Genomic DNA, 25,950 nt, shown 5'->3' with positions numbered 1-25,950 from the left:
ATAAAACGGTTTTTTTTCTGAGAAGAGAATTTAAATTTAAATGAGAGCAAGAGAAAATGGAGAGAGATATGTAATGAAGAGTAGTGATAGATAACTGTGATAAATTTTGATTTTGAATATCCAAATGAGCGAAATTTTTTGGCGAACTCTCTAACGGGATCATGAGCATATTAGAGATAAATGTGGTGAAGAGAGAGGAGAGAGTATGATATCAAAAAAATTTTAATAAAGAGAGGCTATAAAATTAATGTGATATTCGACAAAAGAGAAAGGCAGAGCGAGAGAGAGATTTTAATATTCAGAAAAGGAATATTAAAATGATACCACTTTACCCTAGCCTTGGAGAGCCATACGACTGCCTTATTAAAATTCCAAAAATGTGAAAAATCCTTTCAACCAAGCATTCGAAAATCAGAACATGTTTCGCACACACACACATCAATGCTCAAAACAAACAATTGCTGGATTGACAATAAATTCAATTCAATTTCCAAATAAAATTGCTGTAGCCGAACAGCTGCTGCCTCTTGCTTGCCTTTCATTCATTCACACATCAAACAAATAGCTCACCAAATATCACCTGGCGGTCACTTGGCTCTTTGTCTGAGCCTGGTGTGGAAAATGCTAACGCTGACAGTGCAATGCTGGTCTGGTGGTGGTGGTGCATCACTGAGAGAACCCAAAACATCAGGAGGTGTAAAAATCTTTGGTATTTAGAATTTTTAATGATTTATTTCTTTTGATGTATTTTTTTTTGATTTCAAGAAAAGAGAGAAAAGACTTTCCGAGAGAAATTCTGTAACTTGAGAAAGTGTTGTGACATTTCGATTTTTCTGGCTTGCTGGGCAGGCAAAGTTTGCATTGAGAACCTGACGAATCTGAAAACAATTGTTACAATTGTAATCAGAATTTTTTGTTGTTGTTGTTGGAACAAGTCAAGCCATTGTAATTTATCTATGCTGCCTCCTGCCTCCCTGCCTGCCAATATAATTAAACTCCCTTCCTGCGGGTAACAAAGGGTGACTTTCCCTCAAATCACCCTTTTATGCACAGCGTCGTGATTTTCTTTTCCCTAATGTAATGTGATTTGAGTTTTTGTTTTAATTCGGGAACCATGTTTAATTTTTCAAAAAGTAAATGGCCAAAGAGAAATTTTAATCCCCCGTTTGCCAAAAATAAGGGGTTGCTGCTGTAACAGCGAAAAGGGTGATTTACACGTTCCATTAATGTTTTGTGATTTTTGAGATTTTTATCGATTGTAACGAATTTTCAATAAAGAATTTACAATGCAAGCTAATTTTTGATCAAGTCTTTGGATGGATCATTTGAAACATACATGTGTAATAAAATGACATGTTGGAGATTTATGGGTAGATTTGGAAAAAAATTGGAAATAGGAAAAGGTGCCAAAATATGGGAAACTGTACATTTTTTTAAAAACACTAGAAATAAATGTTTAATAAAAATATTGAAAATATATATTCAAAATAATTATTAAAAAAAAAATTAATTAAAATTAAAAAAATTAATTTAATACATTTTTTTCCATTTAATAGAATAAATATTTTCTACATAATTATTAAAATAAAATTAAAAAAATATTAAATTAAAATTTTCTATTAATTATAAAAATTTTAATTAATATATTTTTTTTAATTTAATAGAATAAATATTTTCAATATATTTATTAAAATAAAATTGAAAAAAAAAATATATTAAATCAAAAATTCCTATTAATAATAACAATTTAAATTTAAATTTTTTTAATTATTTTTTTATTTGTTTATATTTTTTTTATTTAATTTTTTTAAATTTTATTTTATTTTTTTTTTTGTTTTGAATATTTATTTTTTTTTTCAAACCCATATAAAAAATCTCTTTAAGTATCCTTCCCAACATCTGCCCTTTGATCATCGTTTCATTGTACCATTACAATTGCTGTCAATTGACGATCATTTCAAATTTCCATAATTCTTTGTCTATTTTTCGCCTTTCTTTATATTTCAAAACTGTCATATAAATCTCGTTTTTTTGCCTAAACAAATTTTATGACATTTCCGTTTACTATTTTTTTGTACTATTGTTTGTCCAGTCTTTTTTATGGTTGTTTTTTTTTTCTTTTTGCTTTTGTAAAGGACCAAAACCATTGTCCTTTTTTCGGCTGTTCTGTGTATTTCCATGTAATCGGAGTCAGGATTTTGGTTGGCTTATTGTGTAATTGAGGGAGTGTTCATTGTTGTCTAACAATATTGAGAGTGTGTGTGAGTGTTTTTTAGGGAATTTCATGGTAATGTTGGCCCATAAAAAATACGTTAGAAAATTTTGTGTAAAAAAGAACGAAAAAAATGAAGAGGCAGATGTTGAAAATTTTGGGGGAGGAGGAGAGGGAAATTAAAATAAAACGTAGAAATTATACAGCACAGATTTTGTTTGAATTTAAATAATTTGACCAAGGATTCGAAATTTCTATTAATATCACTTTTTTCGAATTAAAAATGATTTTTAGAATTTATTTCATTGTTTTATCCCAAAAGTATGCAATGTAATTTTGTAGTATTTATCTATGAAATTTCCATAAAAATATATATTTGCTCTGTTCCAGAATTACAAGAATGTAAAACTTTTTACTACGATAACCGATTTTTTCTTTTATGATATCAAAAAAATTGCAATACTAGTAGATTATTGCAGGTTCTGGAACAGAGCAATTTTGTAAATAAAAATAAATAATTTTTCCTTTAAAAAAAATTATTTCAATTTTTATATTTGATTTTTCTGAATTCACCAAAACTGTCTCTCCCCCTCAAACTAATGCACAGATTTTTTCTAATTTCAAATTCCATTGAAAAATCCACCCCTACAAATGTTGAATTGTCATGATCATAAAAACAACTGTCAGTTTTCCCAAATTTACAACACCCCCAAAATGCAGATGACAGACACCCTTGACCCCTCGTAGTGGACAAAAGATTTTTGCCTAAAAATATCCAGAACAAGTAATGGTCATGGACATGACCCTATTAAATTTCCAAAACTGACCCCTGGCCAAAATAAAAGAATTTTTCAGAAATTTTTCAAACACAAACGCAACAAATTTGTCACTGTAAATTATCAACAAACAATGGGATGGAATGCAAAATATGTCTGTATGTATGTATGTTTGTGCAAATTTTTGACACCCTCAAAAACACCACCCTGCACACAAACAAATGCATGGCACCTTGTTAATGTTATCCCCCTACCAAACCACTTGAATGAATCTTAAGTAAAACGGTTGTGTTTTGAATTTACAATGTTTGCATAATCATCTACCCTCCCCTAAATGGGAGAAAATTTAAATATCCCCTAAATTTACATGCCCAACCACCACCATCATCCTCATTATCCTCATAGGCCATCATTCAAAGCCGGAAAAAGGTTATGTAAATTATATGCCATTTAACTTTAACGATCAACAATTTACCTATGGCAAATTGAAAAAATATTGTGACATTTGAACACGGCGTAAAACAAAGGTCGTCATGAGAGATGGGGTAATCTCAAATAATTTTGGATAATAAAAAACCAATTAACAAGCCGCCACTTAGCACCCTTTGATTATGCAAAACACAAACCGCGAGCCACCACCCTAAAATATTCAAATGCAACAGGAAGTTTGAAAAAAGGCAAAGGGTTACCTTTTTTCAAGTGCAAATGAGCAAGAGCTCTCCCCTCGCTCGAATAGAAAAGGATTTGACTTTGATTGTTGGGTGAGAGTTAAAAAACAACGCTGTTATTATTCAAATGATATGCTTATTTGTTAGCGCCTTGTTTTTTGTGAGTGTGCAAGGGTCCTTTTTTGCCTTGTTCCTTTTGTTGTCTGATTTGATTATGGTAATTCGAAAGGGTTGGGTGTGTGTTAAAGGATTGCGTGTTCCACCTAAATTGTTTTATAATGGCTCAATTTCCCTGATAAGGTGGTGATTGATTTTTTATTCACTTTTTATTAGTTTCATATGGAGGGTAGTAGAGGTGTTGTTAAAGGATTATTAGCATGTTATTATGTAAATATGCGGTAAATTATGATTAGGGGAATTGAGGATAAAGGGAATTTAAAAAAGTTTGTTAAAGAAGATTTTTTAATTCCTAGAGACGAAACTTGGTGGGATTATTTAAAAAAGATAAGGGAAGTCTTTTTTTTTTTTAAAAAATAATCTATTATTTATTTTAATTAATTTTTATTTTTAATAATTTTTCAGTTAATTTTTATGTCCACAAAATTAATTTTTTAAATTATTTTTTAATTTAGTTTTAAACCAGTTTTTTTTGAATCTTTTCATCCCCAAAGTATGCAGAAATTTTTTGCAAAATTTTAATTGTGAAAAAATTACAAAATTAATTTAAATGGAAAATTAAAACAAAAAATAACCGATTTTATTATAATAAATGAAATTATGCACTGTCATCTCTGAATGCCATTTGGGTGGGATATTCTCCCATTGGCATTCAATGATGGGAGAGCTTTCTCTTCCCAAATTACATTGTTGAGAGAGGTGATCATTGAAATCCATTAAAGAAATTGATTAACTTTTCGGAGAGGAAGAGGAGTTAATGAGAAAACAACAACAGTTTAATGAGCATGTAAGCGCCACATTCAGAGGTGGGAAGTATGGAATTGATACAATTAATTAATTGAGGAAAATTAAGAAATTTTCTGAGACAAATAGAGAGAAGCTACTCAGAGATTAGTAACTGAGAAAGGAAGAACCGTTTGAGTAGCAAGTAGCTACTGAATAAATTATTACATGATATGCTGCAGGTGTATATGCCGCTATAAGCAGAGATGGGAAGTATCACATCATCATATATATTTTCTTTTAAGATCTTCATTTGATGACTTTATTATTTTTTTTTTTTTGCAAATAATTTTTATGAAAGAAAAGGACACCCTTTCACGTGCCTAACCCACTTTCAGCACGTGGAGGTATTGGGAAAAATTGCACAAGAAATTTAAAAAGGGGTTGTTTGATGATAAAACAAGATATTGAAAGGAGGATCATCTTCAAGAAATTATAAATAAAAAAACCCTTCTTCATCTTCTGAAGTGCAGTCTAAAGAAATAGGTTCTGCGGGCACGTGTGGGGGTAATAAAATTGCACAAGCAAAAAATGTGATCAGGAAAAAGGGGTTGGTGGCCTATCAAAACCACAAACATCCTAGAGAATGATCATAAAGTGGCGACAAAAAAGAAGACGATCCTTGTTTAAAGAAAATTGTCATGTCCCATCTACTACAAGTTCATTTCGAATTTTGGTCACGTGCTGCTTGGCCGTGACAAGGATTTTGTACAATTGTGACACGTTTTCTTTTATTCAGTAGAGGACAACCTAGGATCGTAGGGGTAATTTGTGAGACACCACACTAAATACCGTTAAAAGGTAATATAGGAATAAAATGTACCGTTTTATCGCATTTAGAAAATCTTGCCTAGAGATTTTATTTTCAAATAAATTACGAATCAATACATACCTGATAAGGATCGTATGGGTGAAGGTGATTTGGACATGTGTCGTAGATCTGTAAAAAAGAGGAGAAAACAAAATAGAAAATTAATGCAAATAATTCCAGGAAAATCACGTACATAAAATTAGTTTTATTGTGAAGAGAAAAAATGTGAAAAAACGGAAAGGAAAAGAAAGGAATTTGGATGTGTTTTTTAATATTTTTTAAAGGAAAATATAATTTTTTTAAATTCGAAATTGTGAAGTGAGAGAATGCGAAAAAATGAGTTTTGGAATTTTTTAATATTTCTTTAAGGAAAAAAATAAAAGAATTTTTTTAATTAAAAAAATTTAACCAAAAAAATTAAATATTGAGAAAAAATTAAAAAAAAACAAATAAATTAAAAAACTGTTTTTAAACAATTTTTTGGAAGAAAAAATAAAAATTATTTTTTAAAATATTCTTTGAAAGAAAAGCACATATTTTTTATTTTTTAGGCACTGAAATACAATCACATGATTATTTAATTTTATTTTTTTAATAATTTTTTATGTAAAAAAGATATATTCAAAAAAATCCAAAAGAAAGTCCTTAATCTCTGACAAATTGAATATATTTCTGAAGTATTTTTGTCCTTTTGCATGCCCTTACATTTGAATAATAAAAAAAACATGGAAATGCAATAAAATTCCCTTTGACATTTGCGTATCCTTTTCTTCGCTCTCTCTGTTTTTTAAGGAGCTTAGCTTATGTGCTTTGCGAAAAAAATCAATAACCAGCAGACAAATAAACAACCAAAGCCACAAAAAACAGGACACTGGCCAAACTTTACTTGCCACAAATGAAGGACAAACAAGGGACACTATTTATGGAATTTATAGCTCCCCAGGGGTGTTATCATTTCTTTAGCCTGGGCTACATATTTTCATATTACAAAGATAACAAACATTATCACACTGCCCAGGAGTGACCGAGGCGAGAGGGGGGAGGTCTGGCGTGAAAGCCAACATATTTTAACCACAAAATATGTAAAAATGTCCTTCCTTTCCCCTCAAAAGCAAAAAAGAGAATAAGCAAATAAAAGTAACATAAATACTTAGATTATCACCTAAATAATGGCCAAGAAGAAGAAGAAGAAGAAGTGGCGGCAAAAAGCAGAAGATTTAAATACATTGCTATTTATGGCAAACCTCTCTGGGAATTGCTGAAGGCCATGGCTTGTTTTCTGGTCAAGCGCAAAAAATCGAATTTTTTTATGATCGTCTTCCCTGCAGATGTTAAAAAGTCAAATTTAGTATTTTTTCAGGTAATTTTTTGCCTAATTTTTTTGCAACACAAATTTTATGGTATTTACTTCCTCCCTGTAATCCCTGTAATTAAGAACGAAGGAAAAAATTAAACACCTCTCAAAACTGGCTTTTGTGGTTGGTTGTTTGTCTACCTAAAAATTGTCAGTTTTTTAAGGCAATTTTTGCCTTTTTTCTTCCTTTTTTGGTCATGCACACATATCCTTTTTTAAAATCTTGCAATGGCAAAAACAAAAACTATTGATGAGAAAAAACATAAATTTCATGCTAGTTTTTTGTGTTAAGATTTGTGTCTTATCTTATCTCAACCCCCATGACGAACGAAGAAGCAAAAAAGTAAAGACATGCAAAACATGGGTTTTTCTGGACAGGTAAGAAAATGTAAATTTCCTGGCTTCCTTACAATGCACACACACAAATGCATTTATATGAGAAAAAATAAATGCTCGATCACCTAGGAAATTGAAAAAATTTGAATATTCATTGTGACCAGCAGAGAGGGAGAAACGTAAGATACGATTTTTGTTTGTCTTCCCGCCGGCCAATATCTCTATGCCCCGTAAACTGATCCAATTCCTATTGAACAGGATTTGCATGGTTATCATTAAATTCCCAAATAGGAAATGTGAGCATTGTTCCCAGCTGGATTTATGTTAATTTGTCTTTGGACAAAGATTTCGAACAATACAAGTGGTGGATGTTTGCCCCGATAATGAGAGACCTTTCACACATGTCCTTTTTTCTGCTTGCTTACTTACTTTTCTCCCATTGCTTGCTTGTCAAACAAAGAGTAGAAACACGAAAAGAAAGAGTAAGATGAGACATCCTGGTGAGTACGGCCGAAGGCAGGTGAAAATAAAAAGGGATTTTTTTTGGAATAAAAATTTGAAGCAAATAAAAATTAAAAAAAATAAAACATTTTTTTGAAGGAAATTAATTAAAAAAAAAACAAATAATTTTAAATTTAAAAAATTTTAAATTAAAAAAAAAAATTAAATTTAAAATAAATTTTGGAAGGTCAAAGACAATAGCCTTTTCTTTTAAGATTGGCTTGGAAAATAAAAAAATAGACCCTATAGTCCCCAAAAGAAAATATTTTTTGATGATGGCAAAAACGTCCTTCGTAAGGAGGGGTTTAGAAGTCTTAGATTTAAAAGTGGCAGGTTTTTGAGAGAAAAATCTTTAAAAATTACAAAAGTCCTTTGGCTATACGCTGTTCTCCCATGGATATTCTGAAGATTGAAACCAGATTCTAAAGTCCATAAAAATATATTTTTTCCTCAAGACAAATGAGAAGACTTGGAAGCGTTATTTAAAAATTTTTTTGAAAATAAAAATTTGTAAAATTCTAATTTCCGACGGGTCGTTTGGAAAAAAAATGTTTGAAACCCAAAATTCAAATAAAAAATGTAAAATAAAAATAGTTTTTTAGGTTTCAAAAGTATATAGTATATAAGTATATCTTTTTTTTGAAAATAAAAATTTTGAAAAAAAAAAATTATAGGGTCCTAGAAGATACTCCATTTTACGGAGAACAATGTGAAAAATATTTTGAGACCCAAAAGATCTGCAAAAAAATATTTTTATAGACAACAAATATCGTACTTTTTCACAATATATGACTCAAAATGTGGAGAACATTTTGAGACCCGAAAGATCCGCAAATAATATTTTTATAGAGAACAAATAGCGTATTTTTTCAAGGCATATAACTCAAAATTTCCTCTTTTATTTTTTTCATCCTTATTCACTTTTTGGTCTATAGACTTAGAAATTTGCGTAAAATGTTCAGATTTCAAGATCCTAAAATATATTTTTTTGTAAGTTCAAAAAATGGCTTTGACGTATGAAGTCCTTTTTGTTAAGACTCAAATCCAAATTCAGTTAATTAACTCCTATTCCTATTTTTTAGAAATTATATTCCTAAAAATATATTTTTTTGGCAGCCAAAACATTGGAGTTTGGCTAAGAGGCCCTTTTGCTAAAGGTTCAATTCCAAATTCAAACAAATCTAGTTCCTACGACGGCTAATTGTTTAATCCTCAGAAATTACTTTCCGAGTTTTATTTCCCGTTTTAAAACGTTGGAATTAAAAATTTTCAATAAAATTAAAAAAATAACTCTTTTGTGACACCTACATGTTTGTTTAACAGGTACATTGTCATCCCCATGATCATGATGATGATGATGGTCATCTCCATCCTGACCATCATTGTGTTGATGATAATAGTGTTGATGATGATTGAAAATATGCATGTGATGATGATGCAGATTATTATTATTATTGATTTGACGGTGATTCTGCTCCTCATCATGATCATCCAATATTTCCGTTTTTAAATCCCTTAAACTGGCCGGTGATGAATTATCCAATAGACGGGATTCTTCTTTGGAAGAATTATTTTGTACGGCAGCCGAAGATTGGTTATTCCATAACATTTGTTGTTGTAACAGCATCATTTTGTTAATGTTTTTTTTAATAACTTTTCTCTCACACACGAATATTAACACAACACTTTGTTTTTAAAAATTCTTGTTTTTAATTTTTGATTCCTTTTTTTTCAATATAATTTCCAAGTTTTTTTAATTATATGTGATTTTGTGTATTTGTTTATAAAAATATTTTAAATTTTCTAATATCTCTTTTTTGTATTAATAAATAATTAAAACATTTAGTTTTATTTTTTCTAAATTTGTTTTATAAGTATGTAAAGCTGTATGTCTTACTGTGTGCACAGTTCGAATGCAACTGAATCACACTTGCCGAACGTCCCAGCTATCTTGGCCGAGCCACAATTTCCACTCTACTCGGTGTTGTTAAACTCTAATCAAGCATGGCATATCATCCCAATACCAAGCGTACATTGTATGCAGCGCAACAGCAACAACCATGTTGAATTTTTGGGTAAGAAAATGCCAAAAAAAATAAAGAAGAAAAAAAAATCATGACAACAACAAATAACCCCTCTTCTATTTTTCTATTTGAAAACGGTAATAGTAGTGGTGCAAGCAAGCCAGCAAACGGCATTGGCTGCATACTGTGCATTGTAATGGTAACAACTTCCCCTCGCTCTCTCTCTCACTGTTATGCTCACCGGAACTCATCATAACACAACAATAATGCAAACACGACATTATTCAAAGCAGAGCACTACTCTCGTGCATACATTTCCGTTAACGAAGCACACACACACAGGCACTCACACATCGTCCCTTGCATGCAATGGATGCTCTCTCTCTCCGTTATTTGTGTTGTGTGCTCGAGAGAAACTGTGTGTGGATGATAACATGACATTGTTGCCTAGCCGAGTGGTGGTTGGTTAAACCACCCCAAAATGTGAATAAATAATTGGCTGCACAGACAATTTCTCCTCTTTCTCCCTCTGGCTTTGTCTCTCAGCCAGTAAACCATAATGTATTGAACTCTTAGACAACTCTTTATTCCTATCAGTTTTGTAGTAAGAGAATAGCATCCACAAAGAAATCTAATTGAATTTGGAAAAAAATCTTATTGGGTTCCCTTACCCCTCTCTCCCTTGTTTACATTACTGCATAAAAAGAAAGAAAAATAGGAGAAATTTCCAAAAAGAAAGTGGATTGTGCAGCCAGACTTTCTTTAGGAAAATAGAAAATTCTCCTCAATAGTCTGCAACTCTCTAACACTTGTGGCTGCATGCATTCAAAGAAAAGGAAAAAACACATTTGCAGCTGAGTGTTATAAGAAATTTATGCAAAGAGAGAAGCAAATAGTCCTTGCGTGTGCATTTTGCATTTGCTTCTTCTTCTAGTCATCGTCGTTGTTGTTGCTGTAGCTGCTGTTATATTGTCGTTTTATTCTGCATTAGCATACATATCGCATTAGTAGGTGTCTGTCCCCTCCAATACCATAGTCATATGCAATGCGCATTTTCAACAGCAACTTGCAAAATACAAAACGAAAAAAAATATCTCACATTTTGTCCTTTTTTAATGGGTGTGGCTTTTATGCATAAAATTGAGATTTTATATACATATATGTATGCTATATACATGCATAATGTATAAGTAGTATATGTGCATGCATAATGCATACATATGCATATGAATGCTGGCATCCATATATGGTCATTTCCTTGCTTGCCATATGTGCCACCTAGGCTCCATTCCTCGGGCGAAGGTACAATTTGCCTATTTATCACATGTTCTTACCAAGTACTCTACAACAGTGTGTGCGGAAATAAATGAGATACCTATGCATGTATTACTTACTTTTAAAATATTTCCGCAAAATCCAATTTATACTGAAATATTTAGAAGGACTTTTTAAGTTTGACAGTTTTTTCAATATTTTTTCTGGCGAAAATAATTTTTTTAATCTATTATTGATCAGAGCATATAGAGAAAAATTCGATTCGGTCACGATTTCGAATTTTAAAAAATTTTCAAGTAGTTGTTGCACATGTTGTGAAGAAGATCCACTTTTATATGGAGGGTCCATGAAGAGATTGTATAATAATATTGTTGCATACAGTTAGACCTAAGGCTCAATTCTTGTTCTATCTTTTAGACATATGTAATCTCTAAGATTTTTCCAAGGACCAGAAGAGCTTTAAATAATTTTACAAGGACCAAAAAAGCCGTAAAGGCAGATTTTTGAAAGAATATATTTTCAAGGACCAAAAGCATGGATTTTTTGAATAGTTTTTGAAGGATCAGATCAGCTTCAAGTGCTTTTTCAAGACCCAAAAAAACGCTTAAATGTGAATCTTTAAACATATTTTTTTCAGGTATCAAAATAGCTTCAAGCAATTTCTCATGGACCAAAGGAGCCTAAAATGTGGATCTCATTAGAAAATAGCTTCAAACGGCGATGAGTTTTTTCTTGGACCAGGTGGGTTTTTTTAAATTATTCTTCAAGGATCAAATGAACCTCAACGTAAAGTTTTTTTGTGGATTTCAAAGACTATTTTTCAAGGATCACAAGAGTCTCAAGTGTGTATTTTTCAAGCAACATAAGAGTGTCAAACGTGGATTTTTCAAAGGCTATTTATCAAGGATCGGAAGAGCTTCAAATAGTTTTTCATAGACCCAAAGAGTGTCAAACGTGGATTTTTATAATAATATTTTTATAAGGACCAGAAGAGCTTCAATATTGTATTTTCAAAGAATATTTTTTCTAGAACCAAATAAGCCTCAAATATTTTTTCAAGTACTGGAAAAGCTTCAATCTTAGATTTTTCAGAGAATATTTTTTCAAGTACCCAATATGACTCTAATATATTTGAACGACTATAGCAGCCTCAAACGAGGATATTTAAAGAAAATTGTTTAAACGATCAAAAGCGCCTAAGACTTGGATTATTTAAAAAATACATTTTCAACGACGAATATTTTTTCAATTACCGAAAGAGCCACAAGTACCAAAAGACCCTCATACGTGGATTTTTCTAAGAATATTTGTTCCAGGACTGAAAGAGACTCAAACGTAGGGCTTTTCTAAGACAATTTTTTCAAGAATCTAAAGAGCACCCAAAAGAGCTTCAATGTGGATTTTTTTATAATATTTTTATAAGGACCAGAAGAGCTTCAAATATTTTCCTAAGACCACAAGAGCTTTAAACGTGGCTTATTTAAAAATTATTTTTTCAACGACCAAACGCGCCTTATTCTTGAAAATAAGCTTCAAATATTTTTTAAGGAGCAAAATTGCCTCAATCGATTTGTTTTGAAGAATATTTTTACAAAGACCAGAAGAGCCTAAACTTTTTTAAAGAGCCTCAAATATTTTTTGTGGGACCACAAGAGCCTCGGAGGAGAATTTTTAAAGAAAATTGTATAAACGACCAGAAGAACGTAACATTTAGATTATTTAAATAATACATTTTCAAAAGAGCCTTAAACATGGATTTTTATTAAAATAATATTTTTCCAGGACTGGAAGGGTCTCACACGAAGATTTTTATAGTGACCAAAAGAGCCTCAAACGTAGATTTTTCAAAGAGTGGTATTTAAGGATCAAAAGAGCCTCAAATGGAGACTTTTGGAAGACTATTTTGTCAACGATCAGAAGACCCTCAAATAATTTATCTTAGACCAAAAGAGCTTCAAATGTGGATTGTTTCATATTTTTTTAGGACCAGAAGAGCTTCAAACATTTTTCTTAAAACCATAATATCCTCTATCGATGATTATTTATGGATTATTTTTTCAAGAATTAATAGCCTTAATCTTGGAGGAACACTCTTCTGCGCTGATATTGAGATTTTTAAAGAAATAGATTTAGGGAAATCCTTTAATTTTTTTAAATTGCTTTTTAAGGATTTTCTGGTCAATAGTCTTGGAATGTTTAAATATATTTGTAAGAAATTTTAAGAATATCTTTTATAAGGTCTTTGTGAGCAGAAATCATGGATTCCTTTAAGAACATTTTCGACAAGGATTTTCGAGCTAAAATCTTAGAATTTTTCAAGGACTTCCTTCCATGGAAAAATTAAAATACAAAAATTGAGAATTAAAAGAAATTAACCACTTGATATCTAGAAACAATGTATTGTACATTTTAAGGAAATTCTGAAAACTTCTTGTACTAAATATGACATTTTTATTAACAAAACTCAAGAATTCTAGTTTTATTTGAAATTGTTGCCTTATTGAGGCGATCCATTTGTTGATGGATATTTGTAATTTTCTCTTTCAAGTCCAGCTTTAATTGACCTGTGGAGATGGCATTGAAAATTAAAGCCTAGCGAATTCTTACGCATCAACCAGTATGCGATGCGTTTCGCCGTAGGTTAGCGGATCATAAGGCATATTAAACGCTATTTTAGTGGCTAGACGAAGATCGATTTTGGAAAGTTCCACCTGAAACATTTTTTCATTTCATGTTGGTCTATATTGTGACTAATATAAAACATATTTTTGGTCACATACAGTTAGCATATCTACATATTATAAACATTTATGTAAAATAAAAGACGATATAGTATCTAATTCCGGTACCACAGATATCCTTCCATCGATTTTCAACGTTTGCATATTTCTCTTTATTCTACACATCTCATAGTTTCATTTCCTCTACAACTACGCCATTCACTTTTTGCCTTCACACGTCTACTAAATGGAGGTCATTTTTGGCTTTTCTCACTTAACCTCTTGGCAATTTGTTTCCACTTGCTTTTGGCCACCATTGATTCTCTTTACAAGAATGAAAGAGTATGAGTTATTGTATATTTCCCTTCATCACTTCACTTGATTTATACATATGCACATCCACATGTACGTATGTATATCCTTGAGTACTTCCTTCTCTCCCATGGCTAGCCATAAACAGCAGCATCTATGCAGACACATTTAGTTTTTCCATAAAAGTTATGCGTCTGTGTCTGTTTTTTTTGCTTTAATTCCTTTTTCGCTTGTTTTGGTTTGGCTATGCCATTGTATGATGAAAGGAAGGGTGGTATGAGGTGGGGTAGTCTAAACACCAGACTATATATTGGGTGGTAAATCATAATTAGTTGAAGGTGGTAGTAATTTCTTATTTAGTTGTATGCCAGTATTGATGTTGTTGTTGTTGTTGTTTTTGCTGTGTTTTTGGCTTTCATATTTCTTTCTTTATATTTTTTTAAGTACACATTCAATCAAAATTTATGGATTTTGTTTGCTTTTTCTTTGCAGATATGGAAATTAGACGAAATTTGTGTAAGTTTTTTTGTTTTTTACTTCTATGATGCTCTGAATGTTTGGTAGTCCTAGAAATGCCCTTCCTAGGGGTCTTCTATAAATAGAAGACGTTATATTATATGAAATTCTCTCTCTAAATGTTTTCCATAAGTAGAAGGATTTTCAGAAGTTATCTGTAGATAGCAGATCTTCCAGAGAGTTGCACGAAGTTTCTCCAGAAAACCATCAAAAAATCTTCTATAAGCAGAAGAAAGATATTTGAGGGATCTCATACATAGAAGACATTTGAAAGTTTTAACATGTATAAAATACTCTTGAGAGGTTTAAATAGGTAAAGATCTTTCAGAACTGTGAAATAGATAGAAGACTTTTCAGTAGCCGTTTGTTGATAAACAACTTCCGATAGGATTTCCATGGAAAAAATACCTTTGTCAGATTTTCTATAGACAGAATACGTTTTAAAAAATCGTTTATATTTAAAAGACCTTTGAAAGCAATTTCAAGGGATCTTATCCAGATATCCTTTTTTCAGAGGTCGAGAACCTTTAAGAGATCTTATAAAAGAAGAAAATCATTAGAAGGACTTCTGTGCACAGGAATCCCTTAATAGTACTGTATTTATTTAAATGTTTTTTTTTTATTATTTATTTTTATTATTATTTAGGTATTGTGTAGCTGAAAGACCCTCGATAAAACAATTACGAGATACTAATTTGATATAAGACCTTAATATAATAGATTTATAGGAGTTTAAACAATTTTTTTATAGTAATTGCTTTCAAGGATATTTTTAAGGATTATTACAGCATTTTAGCGACCATCAGAACCAACAAACAGATTTAAAAGAAATTTTACCCAAATTATATAAGAAGGATATTTTTCTATAGACCATTAAAGCAAACATTTTCAAGTATGGTTTTTTTTAAGATTTTGTAAGGACCATAAGTGCCTTAAACTTGGATTTTTTAAAGAAAAGAAATTTTACCCAAATTATATAAGAAGGATATTTTTGTATAGACCATCAAAGCGAACATTTTCAAGTATGGGTATTTTTTAAGATTTTTTTAAGGACCATAAGAGCCTCAAATGATGATTTTTTTTTAAAGAATATTTTTTTCAGGACTATCAGTAACACGAATTTTTTAAATAATATTTTTTCAAGGACCACCAGAAACGTGGATTTTTAAAGAATATTTTTTTCAGGACTATCAGTAAGAATCAAACGTGGATTTTTAAAGAATATTTTTTTCAGGGCTATCAGTAAGCATCAAACGTGGATTTTTTAAATAATATTTTTTCAAGGACTATCAGTAAAGTGGATTTTTTAAATAATATTTTTCAAGGACTATCAGTAACGTGGATTTTTTAAATAATAGTTTTTCAAGGACTATCAGTAACGTGGATTTTTTAAAGAATATTTTTTTAAGTACTATCGGTAACGTGGATTTTTTAAAGAATATTTTTTTCAAGGAATATCAGTAAGGTGGATTTTTTAAGTAATAGTTTTTCAAGGACTATCAGTAACGTGGATTTTTTAAAGAATATTTTTTTAAGTACTATCGGTAACGTGGATTTTTTAAAGAATATTTTTTTCAAGGAATATCAGTAAGGTGGATTTTTTAAAAAAAATTATTTCAAGGACTATCAGAAAGGAGGCGTTTTTAAAGTATATTTCTTCAGCATATCAGAAACGAGGATTTTTTAAAGAATATTTTTTCAAGGACTATCAGAAACGTGGATTTTTTAAAGAAAATTTTTTCAAGGACTATCAGAAACGTGGATTTTTTAAAGAATATTTTTTTAAGGACTATCAGACACGTGGATTTTTAAAGAATATTTTTCAAGGACTATCAGAAACGTGGATTTTTTAAATAATATTTTTTAAAGACTATCGGTAACGTGGATTTTTTAAATAATATTTTTTTTTCAGGACTATCAGTAACGTGGATTTTTTAAATAATATTTTTTAAAGACTATCGGTAACGTGGATTTTTTTTAATAATATATTTTTTTCAGGACTATCAGTAACGTGGATTTTTTAAAGAATATTTTTTTAAAGACTATCAGAAACGTGGATTTTTTTAATAATATTTTTTTTCAAGGACTATCAGAAACGTGGATTTTTTAAATAATATTTTTTTTCAAGGACTATCAGAAAAGTGAATTTTTTTAATAATATTTTTTTAAGGACTATCGGTAACGTAGATTTTTTTAATAATATTTTTTTTCAAGGACTATCAGAAACGTGAATTTTTTTAATAATATTTTTTAAGGACTATCAGTAACGTGGATTTTTTAAATAATATTTTTTCAAGGACTATCAGAAACGTCGATTTTTTAAATAATATTTTTTCAAGGACTATCAGTAACGTGGATTTTTTAAAGAATATTATTTCAAGGACTATCAGAAACTTAGATTTTTTAAAGAATATTATTTCAAGGACTATCAGAAACGTGGATTTTTTAAAGAATATTTTTTCCAGAACTATTAGAAACGTGGATTTTTTAAAGAATTTTTTTTAAGGACTATCAGAAACGTGGATTTTTTAAAGAATTTTTTTAAGGACTATCAGAAACGTGGACTTTTTAAAGAATTTTTTTTAAGGACTATCAGAAACGTGGACTTTTTAAAGAATTTTTTTTAAGGACTATCAGAAACGTGGACTTTTTAAAGAATTTTTTTAAGGACTATCAGAAACGTGGACTTTTTAAAGAATATTTTTTCCATTTTTTTTAAAGATTTTTTAAAGAATATTTTTTCAATTTTTTTAAAGATTTTTTAAAGAATATTTTTTTCAAGGACGAAAAGATCCTCAAACTTAGATTTTTTAAAGAATATTTTTTCAAGGACTAAGAGAACCTCAAACTTATATTTTTTAAAGAATATTTTTTCAAGGACCAAGAGAACCTCAAACTTATATTTTTTAAAGAATATTTTTTCAAAGACCAAATGAGCCTCAAACGTAGATTTTTTAAAGAATATTTTTTAAGGATCAAATGAGCCTCAAAAGTGGATTTTTAAAGAAATATTTTTTAAGGATCAAATGAGCCTCAAAAGTGGATTTTTAAAGAAATCTTTTCACAGTATCAGAATCCTTTTGATAGCCATTTATAGATAGAAAAGACCGCTGATAGTTATTCCATAGAGAAAAGTTCTTTGGAATGTTTTCTATTGATTGAAAATCTCCGCCGACAGAAGACCTATTACATTTCTTCCGTGATTAAAGGTCTTCTAAATATTGCTAATTATAACAACTTTAATGTATAAGGGATAATTCGTGTTACCATGGTCTTCACAAATAAACTACGATGGTCTAAAAGTCTCATTGTCCGATCCATTGAAGGGACAAAGTTTACCATTACAAAAACATGTACACAACAACACACTCAATTCATAGGCAAATCATTTAAGCCAAAAAACATTTCACCATCGAGAGGGATGATGGTATCCACGGATGATTGCCAATCACACATTGGTAGCATAGGCAAATTTTGTTTGTCTGTTTTGCTAGTTAAAATAGCCAAATTACGAGGTTAGGTATGGTAATTAAACCATTATTGCGGAGGCTAATTGAATTTTTTTCAAGCTTTGGGAAATTTGTATATTTGGTAATTGCGGAATTTTATTGTTATTCTAACTGAGTTTGGTTATGCCGCTGAGTTACAACAAAGCACACTAGAGCTACGGAATTCTAAAACTTCATATATTCATCACATTTAATAATATTTTCCCAAACTTTTCATACTTCCACCCACGATGGAACTCCAAAAAACTAAGGGTTACATCTGTAGCTTGTTATTTCTATTTATTTTGTTGATTAATTTTCTAACGAAAACTTGATTTGACTAAAACATTTGTTTATGTTCGAACTGGGGGAAAATAGGATTTACTGGACATAGTTTGACACTCCTCCTCCTCCTTCTTCGTTTTTCCATCAAGCTCCATCACAACAACCCTCATTAATAGGCAAAATAGCAAAAATCCGAATACAAAAATCCTTTGGCATGGTGGTCATCTAAATGCAGAGATGTTTCGAACAATATCTGTTTTTGGCAAATAATCAAAACAGACAGAAACAAGGGAAACAGACTCGAAAGACTCGAACAGAATCGAAACCTATTGTTGTGTTCAATTCAATGGCGTTGTTGTTGTCGTTGTCCTGACAGTCCGGTATTTCCCATTATTATTATTGTACGAGTAGCTGTAGCTGTCGTTGGTGTTGTTGTTATTGCTGCACGAGTTAGTTGCCTTCCTTTGTGCTTTGCTTATCATTTGCTTACCAGACATCAGATGCTGTCGCAATGAACCAACGCACACACACACACATAGACAGACACCCACACCCGAACCGTATCTGCGTCACAACATGCAAAGAACTCAAGTCCTTTTAGCCCTAAGGACAACTTTAATCAGCCGTCCATTCCGCCTGCTGTGGTGCATTGCAGTGAATAGTGGTCAAAACGGGAAATTTACGATAATACGCTCAGGACATTGTGGTGTATGTGTTCGTGTATGGTTGTATTGTACATCTCTTTGTCTGTTTTATTTAGTTTATCGCCAGAGAACAGAATTGATTGGGGTTTTCTGGGTATTGAAATTAGTTCGATTGCAAATGTCATTGAAGAGGTGTATATTTGAAAAATGTCCCGTATTTGAAGATATGAAAGATCGGAATCAGTTATGGATTCCGCAAATACAATAGATAGAAGTTTGTCGAATAAATCTTTAGATAGTTGGAACATTCCATATTTTACTCAACTTGTGGATCTTCAATATCTCCCCTCTATAATATAATGGTTGTAAGTTTTTCTTTTGTCCAATTGCCTTTCATAACAAATTTCTGTAGAATAAAAGTTTTTGACCAAAATGACCCTTGAAAATAAGTTTTAAAAATTCCATATTTTTTACCAAAATCTTCTTTCAAAACTAAGATCTTTAAACTAAGATTTAAGGCCCTAAAAAGTGTTCTTAAAGTCTAGGATTTTGTCCCTTGAAAAGATGTTCTGAAAAATCCATTTTTTGCTCCTTGAAATCTAATTTTTACTACAAAAGTGTAATGATACTTTAGAACTATTATTGAACTACTTAGGTTCGGAGGTCCTTGCACAATATCCTTAAACATCTACGATTTTTTTATTTTCTTTGAAAAAATTTGCGTCCAGTCCTAGAAAAAAATATTCGTCAAAATGTTTACGTCTTTGAAAAATACCCTTTAAGAAATCCGCAATGGTAATAATGCCGAAAAAATATATTTTTTAAAATTCCAAGTTGCTGATAGTCCTTGAAAAAAAAAATATTTTTAAAAAATCCATCTTTTAATAGATTAAAAATATTCTTAAACAGGCCACGTTGTTGATAGTAACGTAGAAAATTCTTTGAAAAAATATTCTTATATAAATCAAGTTTTTGATTCTAGGACTTGTTTTTTAAAACTAATTTTTAAAAGGTCTTGCAAATTTCAGGATAGCTCCCAATTATCCTCCGTCTATAAAATATATTGTAAAGAATCAACAAGATAGGAACTGATAAACAGATTCTCCCCATATACATTTCTTCTGCTAATGGTCCTTATGTGTTCAAAAAAAATTCTTCAAAATATCCAAAAAATGCACGATTTTAATTTTCATTTAAAAATATTTTTAGAAAAATCCAAACTTTGGATGTTCTATAAAAATATGAATGCTAAAAAATGAGGCTTTAATGATTTAAAAAAAAAAAAATTAAAAATCCACGTTTGAAGCTCTTTTGGCCCTTGATATTTTAAAAGTATTCTCTTGAGGCCTTTTTGGTTCTCAAAAAAAAAATATTTTAAAAATCCTAGTCTATGGCTCTTTTGGTTCTTGAAAAAATATTCTATAAAAATTTTACCTTTGAGCCTTCTTTATCCTGAAAGAAATATTATAAAAGGTAGGTCTTCCTTCAAATATTAAAAAAACACATCTGAGGTGTGGAGCGTTTGTGAAAATCCAAGATTAGGATATTTTTAAAAATAAATGAAAAATCCACGTTTGAGGGTCTTTTGGAACTTAAAAAAAAAAATTAAAAAAATAATCGTTTGAATTTCTTTTGGTTCTCAGAAAAATTTAATTAAATATTACACACTTTAGGCTTTTTTATCCCTAAAAAAATATTTCAAAAATCCACGTTTGAAGAACTTTGTGTCTTCGTTCTTTTAAGGTGCTTGATAAATATTCTTTAAAAATTCACCATTGAGGCTCCATTATTCCAAGTAGGAAATATTCGTTAAAAATCAATTTGGCTATGATAGCCCTGAAAAGGATCTTCAAAAAAATCACGTTTTAGGGTCTGTTAGTCCTTTAAAAAATATTCCTTAAAAAATCCATTTTTGGGCTTTATTGATCCTATAGTAGCATACCCTAAAAAATGACATTGGGGGCTCTGAGTTTTCTTAGACAAAAATATTCGTTAAAAAGTACCTTAGGGTGACTCTGAGCGTTTGTAATTTTTTTAAAATCCCTTTTGAGGCATTTCGTCCTTCTAAAACATCCAAAAACCCTGATTTTTTTAGAAGGACGAAATATGAAAATGATTTCTTTAATTTTTTTCTAAATTAATTTTTCATCTGTAGGTCCTTTAAAAATATCCTTAAAAATTCATGCTTGTGGCTTTGTTGGGCTTTGAAAAATGTTCTCTAAAAAAATATTGGAAAAAATCCTTTGAGACTGCTTTGGTCCTTGATTTTTATACCCTCCACCTTAGAAAGGAGGGTATATTAACTTTGTCATTCCGTTTGTAACATCCTTAAATATTCGTCTTAGACCCCATAAAGTATATATATTCATAATCAGCATAAAATTCTAAGTCGATTTAACGATCTCCGTCTGTCTGTCTGTCCGTCTGTCTGTCTGTCTGTCCGTCTGTCTGTTGAAATCACGATACAGCCCACATTATTTGACGTAGAGCGCCAAAATTTAGCAGAGCTATTTGCATTGTGTCTAGGATGGTTGGTATTGAAAATGAGAAATATCGGTCCACGTTCTGGTATAGTCCCCATATAACGGAACCTCACGATATTCGGTATTTTGAAGATTTATGCCACATTTTTTCACGGATTTGTCTGGAAATTGGTATTTGTAGGTCATAACGGGTCCCTGAGCGTGTGGCAAAACATTGTATGTATAGGTCCACGTTGTTGTATAGCCCCCATATAAAGGTACCTCCCGATATTCGGTATTTTAGTTTTTTTGCCACATTATTTCACGGATTTGTCTAAAAATTGGTATTTGTGGGTCATAATGGGTTCCAGATCCCGTGGCGAAACATTGCATGCATGGGTCCATGATTTGATGTAGCCCCTATATAACGGTACATCCCGATATTCGGTATTTTTATGGTTTTTGCCACATTTTTTCACTGATTTGTCTAAAAATTGGTATTTGTGGGTCATAATGGGTCCTAATTCGTGTAGCGAAATATTGAATTTATAGGTCCACGTTTTGGTATAGCCCCCATATAACGGTACCTCCCGATATTCGGTAATTTTATGGTTTTTGTCACATTTCTTCTAATGTTTCTTTTACCCTAAGGTAGAGGATATTAAAAGTTTGGCACGGCAGAACTTAATGTTTTTTACTTGTTTTTCTAAGTCCAGGTTAAAGGCTCTTGAAAAATTATACTTTTGAAAATATACACCCTTGAAGAATTTAAAAAAATTTATTGGCCCTTGAAAGTTATTCTCTAGAAAAACATATTTTGTGGCTCTGTTGGTCTGTGTTGGTGGTTGCCTCTGTTGGTCCCTAAAAATTATTCTTTAAAATGTTCCAATTAAAAAATGTTAAAAATAATCGAATTTTTTGTTCCGATTTCCTAAAAAATGTTCAATTTTTGGCTTGAAGGCATTTGAAAAATGTTCTGAAAAAAATTACTGTTTTCGCTCTCATTCTATGTCTTATAATTTTGCTCTGATGGTTACAGGGTGAGATAAACAAAACAGCAACAAAATTAAACGCCATAGTTTTTAACTTTTTTTTAAATGTTATTGAACGAAAGCAAAAAATGTCGGAAATAGCATCAAATTTTAGAATAAGTTTAGATTTGTCACCTTTGGCACGAATAATGGCCTTCAAACGGCCAATGGAACCGTCACACTCTGCCCGAATGTTGCTCTGCACATTCCCGACGAAGCGCTTGCTTGAGGTGATCGACATTTTGGTATTTTTTAGTGCGAATCTTGCTTCCCAAAATACTCCAGACACAATAGTCCAACGGATTGGTATCCGGAGATTTTGGTGACCATTGTGCGCTGGAAATGAAGTGAGGTAACCATTCTTGGATGGCATGTGCTGAGTGCGATGGTGCTGAGTCCTGTTGGAATGTCCAAGGTGTACGGCCAAAATGTTTGATTGCCCAAGGCTTTAATACACCCTCCAGAATATTTTCACGATAATAATTCGGGATTTATTCTGATGCCACGGTCGATTGATGCGATCGGAGAGCGACCATCGGCTGTTAAGGCGGCCCACACCATCACCATGGCCGGCGCTTCACTTCTGGTGGCCAACCGAAGGTGCACATTTTCAGCACGTTTTTTTTCTGGAAATTTCTCACCAAAATACTTTTGGAATAATTTTAACAGCTGTCGGACGAGTGGCTTGGAAATGACAGCAGTCTGAATTTGTTTGCAGTTTTTTCATCTCACCCTGTACATTTTCAGAACTCCGTAAGATATTATTGTCGGTACCGCCATTTCCTTCCTGGTCTTTTTTTGTTATTAATGTAAAATGTCGTCTCCAGACCCTTGCATTAAATTCATATTGATTTTGAATTTATCAATGCATTTTGTGACAAATCCAACAAATATAACCACCTCGACAATTTTTTGGATTTTCATGCTGTACATGGGTACAATTTGAAATCATTTTTTTTTCTTCGAAATATCATTTATCATTTATTTATTACTTTCCTGTAATATTTTACGTTAAATAACAAAATAAATACAAAACTATTCTTGTGTACCCATCGACAAGTGGGTCATTGCACTTGGACGATACACGAGCAGTTCTGAATTGTCGTCGATGAAAGGAAAACTTTTTAATACGCAAAATCATCACTAATATGACCAAAGGAAAGCGTCCAAAAATGAAATCTAAATAATTTGGACACAAACGTACTCAAAGGATCGTAGGAGTTGTATTGTGTTGAAAATAAATTAAAACAAATAAAACTTTGGTTTATGCAATATCATCCCCGCCAGCTAACGCCACACTTCTAAACTGTGTGGCTTTGAGTTGAGTGAACTTTAAGCTGACACACGCTGCCTTTTGGCTGTCCCCTCAAATCGTTTTCCACTTTTACTGCTAATTATTTGTTCGATTTGTAAATATTCCTTGCATCGATTTTCATTTCGTCTGCAATTTACGTTGCAAGAAATGCTTAGCATTCGACAATCTACCTTTCCATCCACCCACTCAGTGACTGTTTGACTGGCGCGTGGACCACCCACTTGCTAGCTAGCCATTGCCTTTAATGTTGTGTAATTAGTTTTTATTTTTATTTCGTTTTTGCATTTTTATAACTTTTGCATTTGTTATGAAATATGTGACAAAGCAAAATAGGGGAAAATTCTTGACCCAAGAAATTTTTCATGGATTAATCGATATTTACATGCGAGGAACACTGGAAGCTTGTCTTCGGAAATAATATTTTGTGGGATTTTGAATAGTTAAATATCAACGCTAATGACAAAGAAAACATAGACGACTTTATAAAAAAGGTATTTTCAGATGTCTGAATCTAAAATCTTTGTTACTCAATGGAAAAATGGAAAAAAATGGCTCGTACGCTGAACATATCACAATATACCATTCAGCAAATATTGAAAAATGAGCTCAGGGTAAAGGCATTGAAATTCCAAAAAGTGCAAGGACTTACACCGCAACAGAAAGAAAATAGACTCAAAAGATCTAAAGAGTTACTTCGCTTGGCCGAATGTGGTGAACTGCCGAATTTGGTTTTCTCCGATGAAAGAAACATTCGTTGTCCAGCAGTTTGTAAACAAACAAATTGATCGTGTTTACTTGCCAAAGAAGTCAGCTGAAAATGTGCTCCTTCGTTTGGCCTTCCTTGATGGTGTGGGCCGCCATAACAGCCGATGGTCGCTTTCCGCTCGTATTAATCGACCGTGGTATCAGAATAAATGCCGAATATTATCGTGAAAATATTCTGGAGATTGTTTTAAGCCTTGTGCACAAAAAACATTTTGGCCGCGGACCTTGGACATTCCAAACGGGACTCAACACCATCGCACTCACGCCAACACCATTGCACTCGCGCCACCCAAGAATGGTTACAAAATCAGGTTCCTCGCTTCATTTCCAGCGCACAATAGCCACCAAAATCTCCGGATACCAATCCATTGGACTATTGTGTCTGGAGTATTTTGGAAAGTAAGGTCGGGACTGAAAAATACCAAAGTGTCGATCACCTCAAGCAAGCGATTCGCCGATTCGAACAAATCTAAACTTATTCTAAAATTTGATGCTATTTTCGACATTTTTTTATTCTTTCATTCAATAAAATTTAAAAAAAAATGTAAAAATTATGGTATTTGACTTTGTTGCAGTTTTTTGTCTCACCCTGTATTAAGTTCATCATTTTCGAAATATCAATTATAGACCTAAAAAGGTATATATATTCTTGATCAGAGTAAAATTCAAAGACGAATAAGCCCCGTCCGTCTGTGTGTTGTAATCACGCTAGAGTCAAAACGAAATATGATAGGGAGCTAAAATATTGCACAGGTAAGACTTTTGAGTGCAGGCAGGCCAAGTTCGAAGTTGGATTATATCGGTCCAGGATATCGTGTAGCCCCTATAATAACGGTACCTCCGATATTCGGTATTTCGATGATTTTAGCCACATTTTTTTAATGGAATTGTCTGATCTGAATTCTACACGAAGAGTTTTTGTGGGTATTTTACCGCCTGTAAGAGAATTGTCTATATAGGTCCACGATATCATATATCCCCCAATATTCGGTATTTTGATGATTTTAGCCACGTTTTTCAATGGAAAATCCACACAAGGAGTTCCTTTCAGCCTATGACGGAAAATTGTCTATGCAGATCCACGTCTTCGTATAGCCCACGGTACGTCGCTTTATTCGGTATTTTGATGATATTAAATTTCATTTTTCAAGTTCGGAATTGGTGCTACAGCTTATGACAAAAATTGTTGTATATAGCTCTACGACTTCGTATAACACCCATATGAGTGTACCTCACGATACTCGGTATTTTTATGATTTGTGCGACATTATTCACTGGAATTGTAACAAAATTCGTAATGGGTACTACCGCCTATGACAAAAAAATTCGTGTGTAGGTTTACGTGTTCATATATTCCCCATATAACGTTACATCCCAATTTTCTGTATTTTGATGATTTTAGCGACATTATTCACCGGAATTGTTCCAAATTTAGTATTTGAAGTTCGTAATGGGTACTACTATCTTTAATTTACAAAAAAAAAAAAAAAAAAAA

The 25,950-nt window shown here is 31.7% G+C and overlaps 1 protein-coding gene across 1 annotated transcript in view; it reads right to left on the bottom strand.

The window, feature by feature from the left end:
• LOC101890479 (uncharacterized) overlaps positions 1 to 25,950 on the bottom strand; it is a 42,082-nt gene that overhangs the window by 2,440 nt on the left and 13,692 nt on the right. The window contains exon 2 of the mRNA XM_059125540.1: positions 5,509 to 5,556. Within this exon, the coding sequence (XP_058981523.1) occupies positions 5,509 to 5,556 (48 nt within the window). The remainder of the gene's footprint in view (positions 1 to 5,508; positions 5,557 to 25,950) is intronic.

Source organism: Musca domestica, unplaced genomic scaffold (assembly GCF_030504385.1).
Source record: "Musca domestica strain aabys unplaced genomic scaffold, Musca_domestica.polishedcontigs.V.1.1 34, whole genome shotgun sequence".
Lineage (NCBI taxonomy): Eukaryota > Metazoa > Arthropoda > Insecta > Diptera > Muscidae > Musca > Musca domestica.
This window is presented reverse-complemented; position numbering and strand designations above follow the sequence as displayed.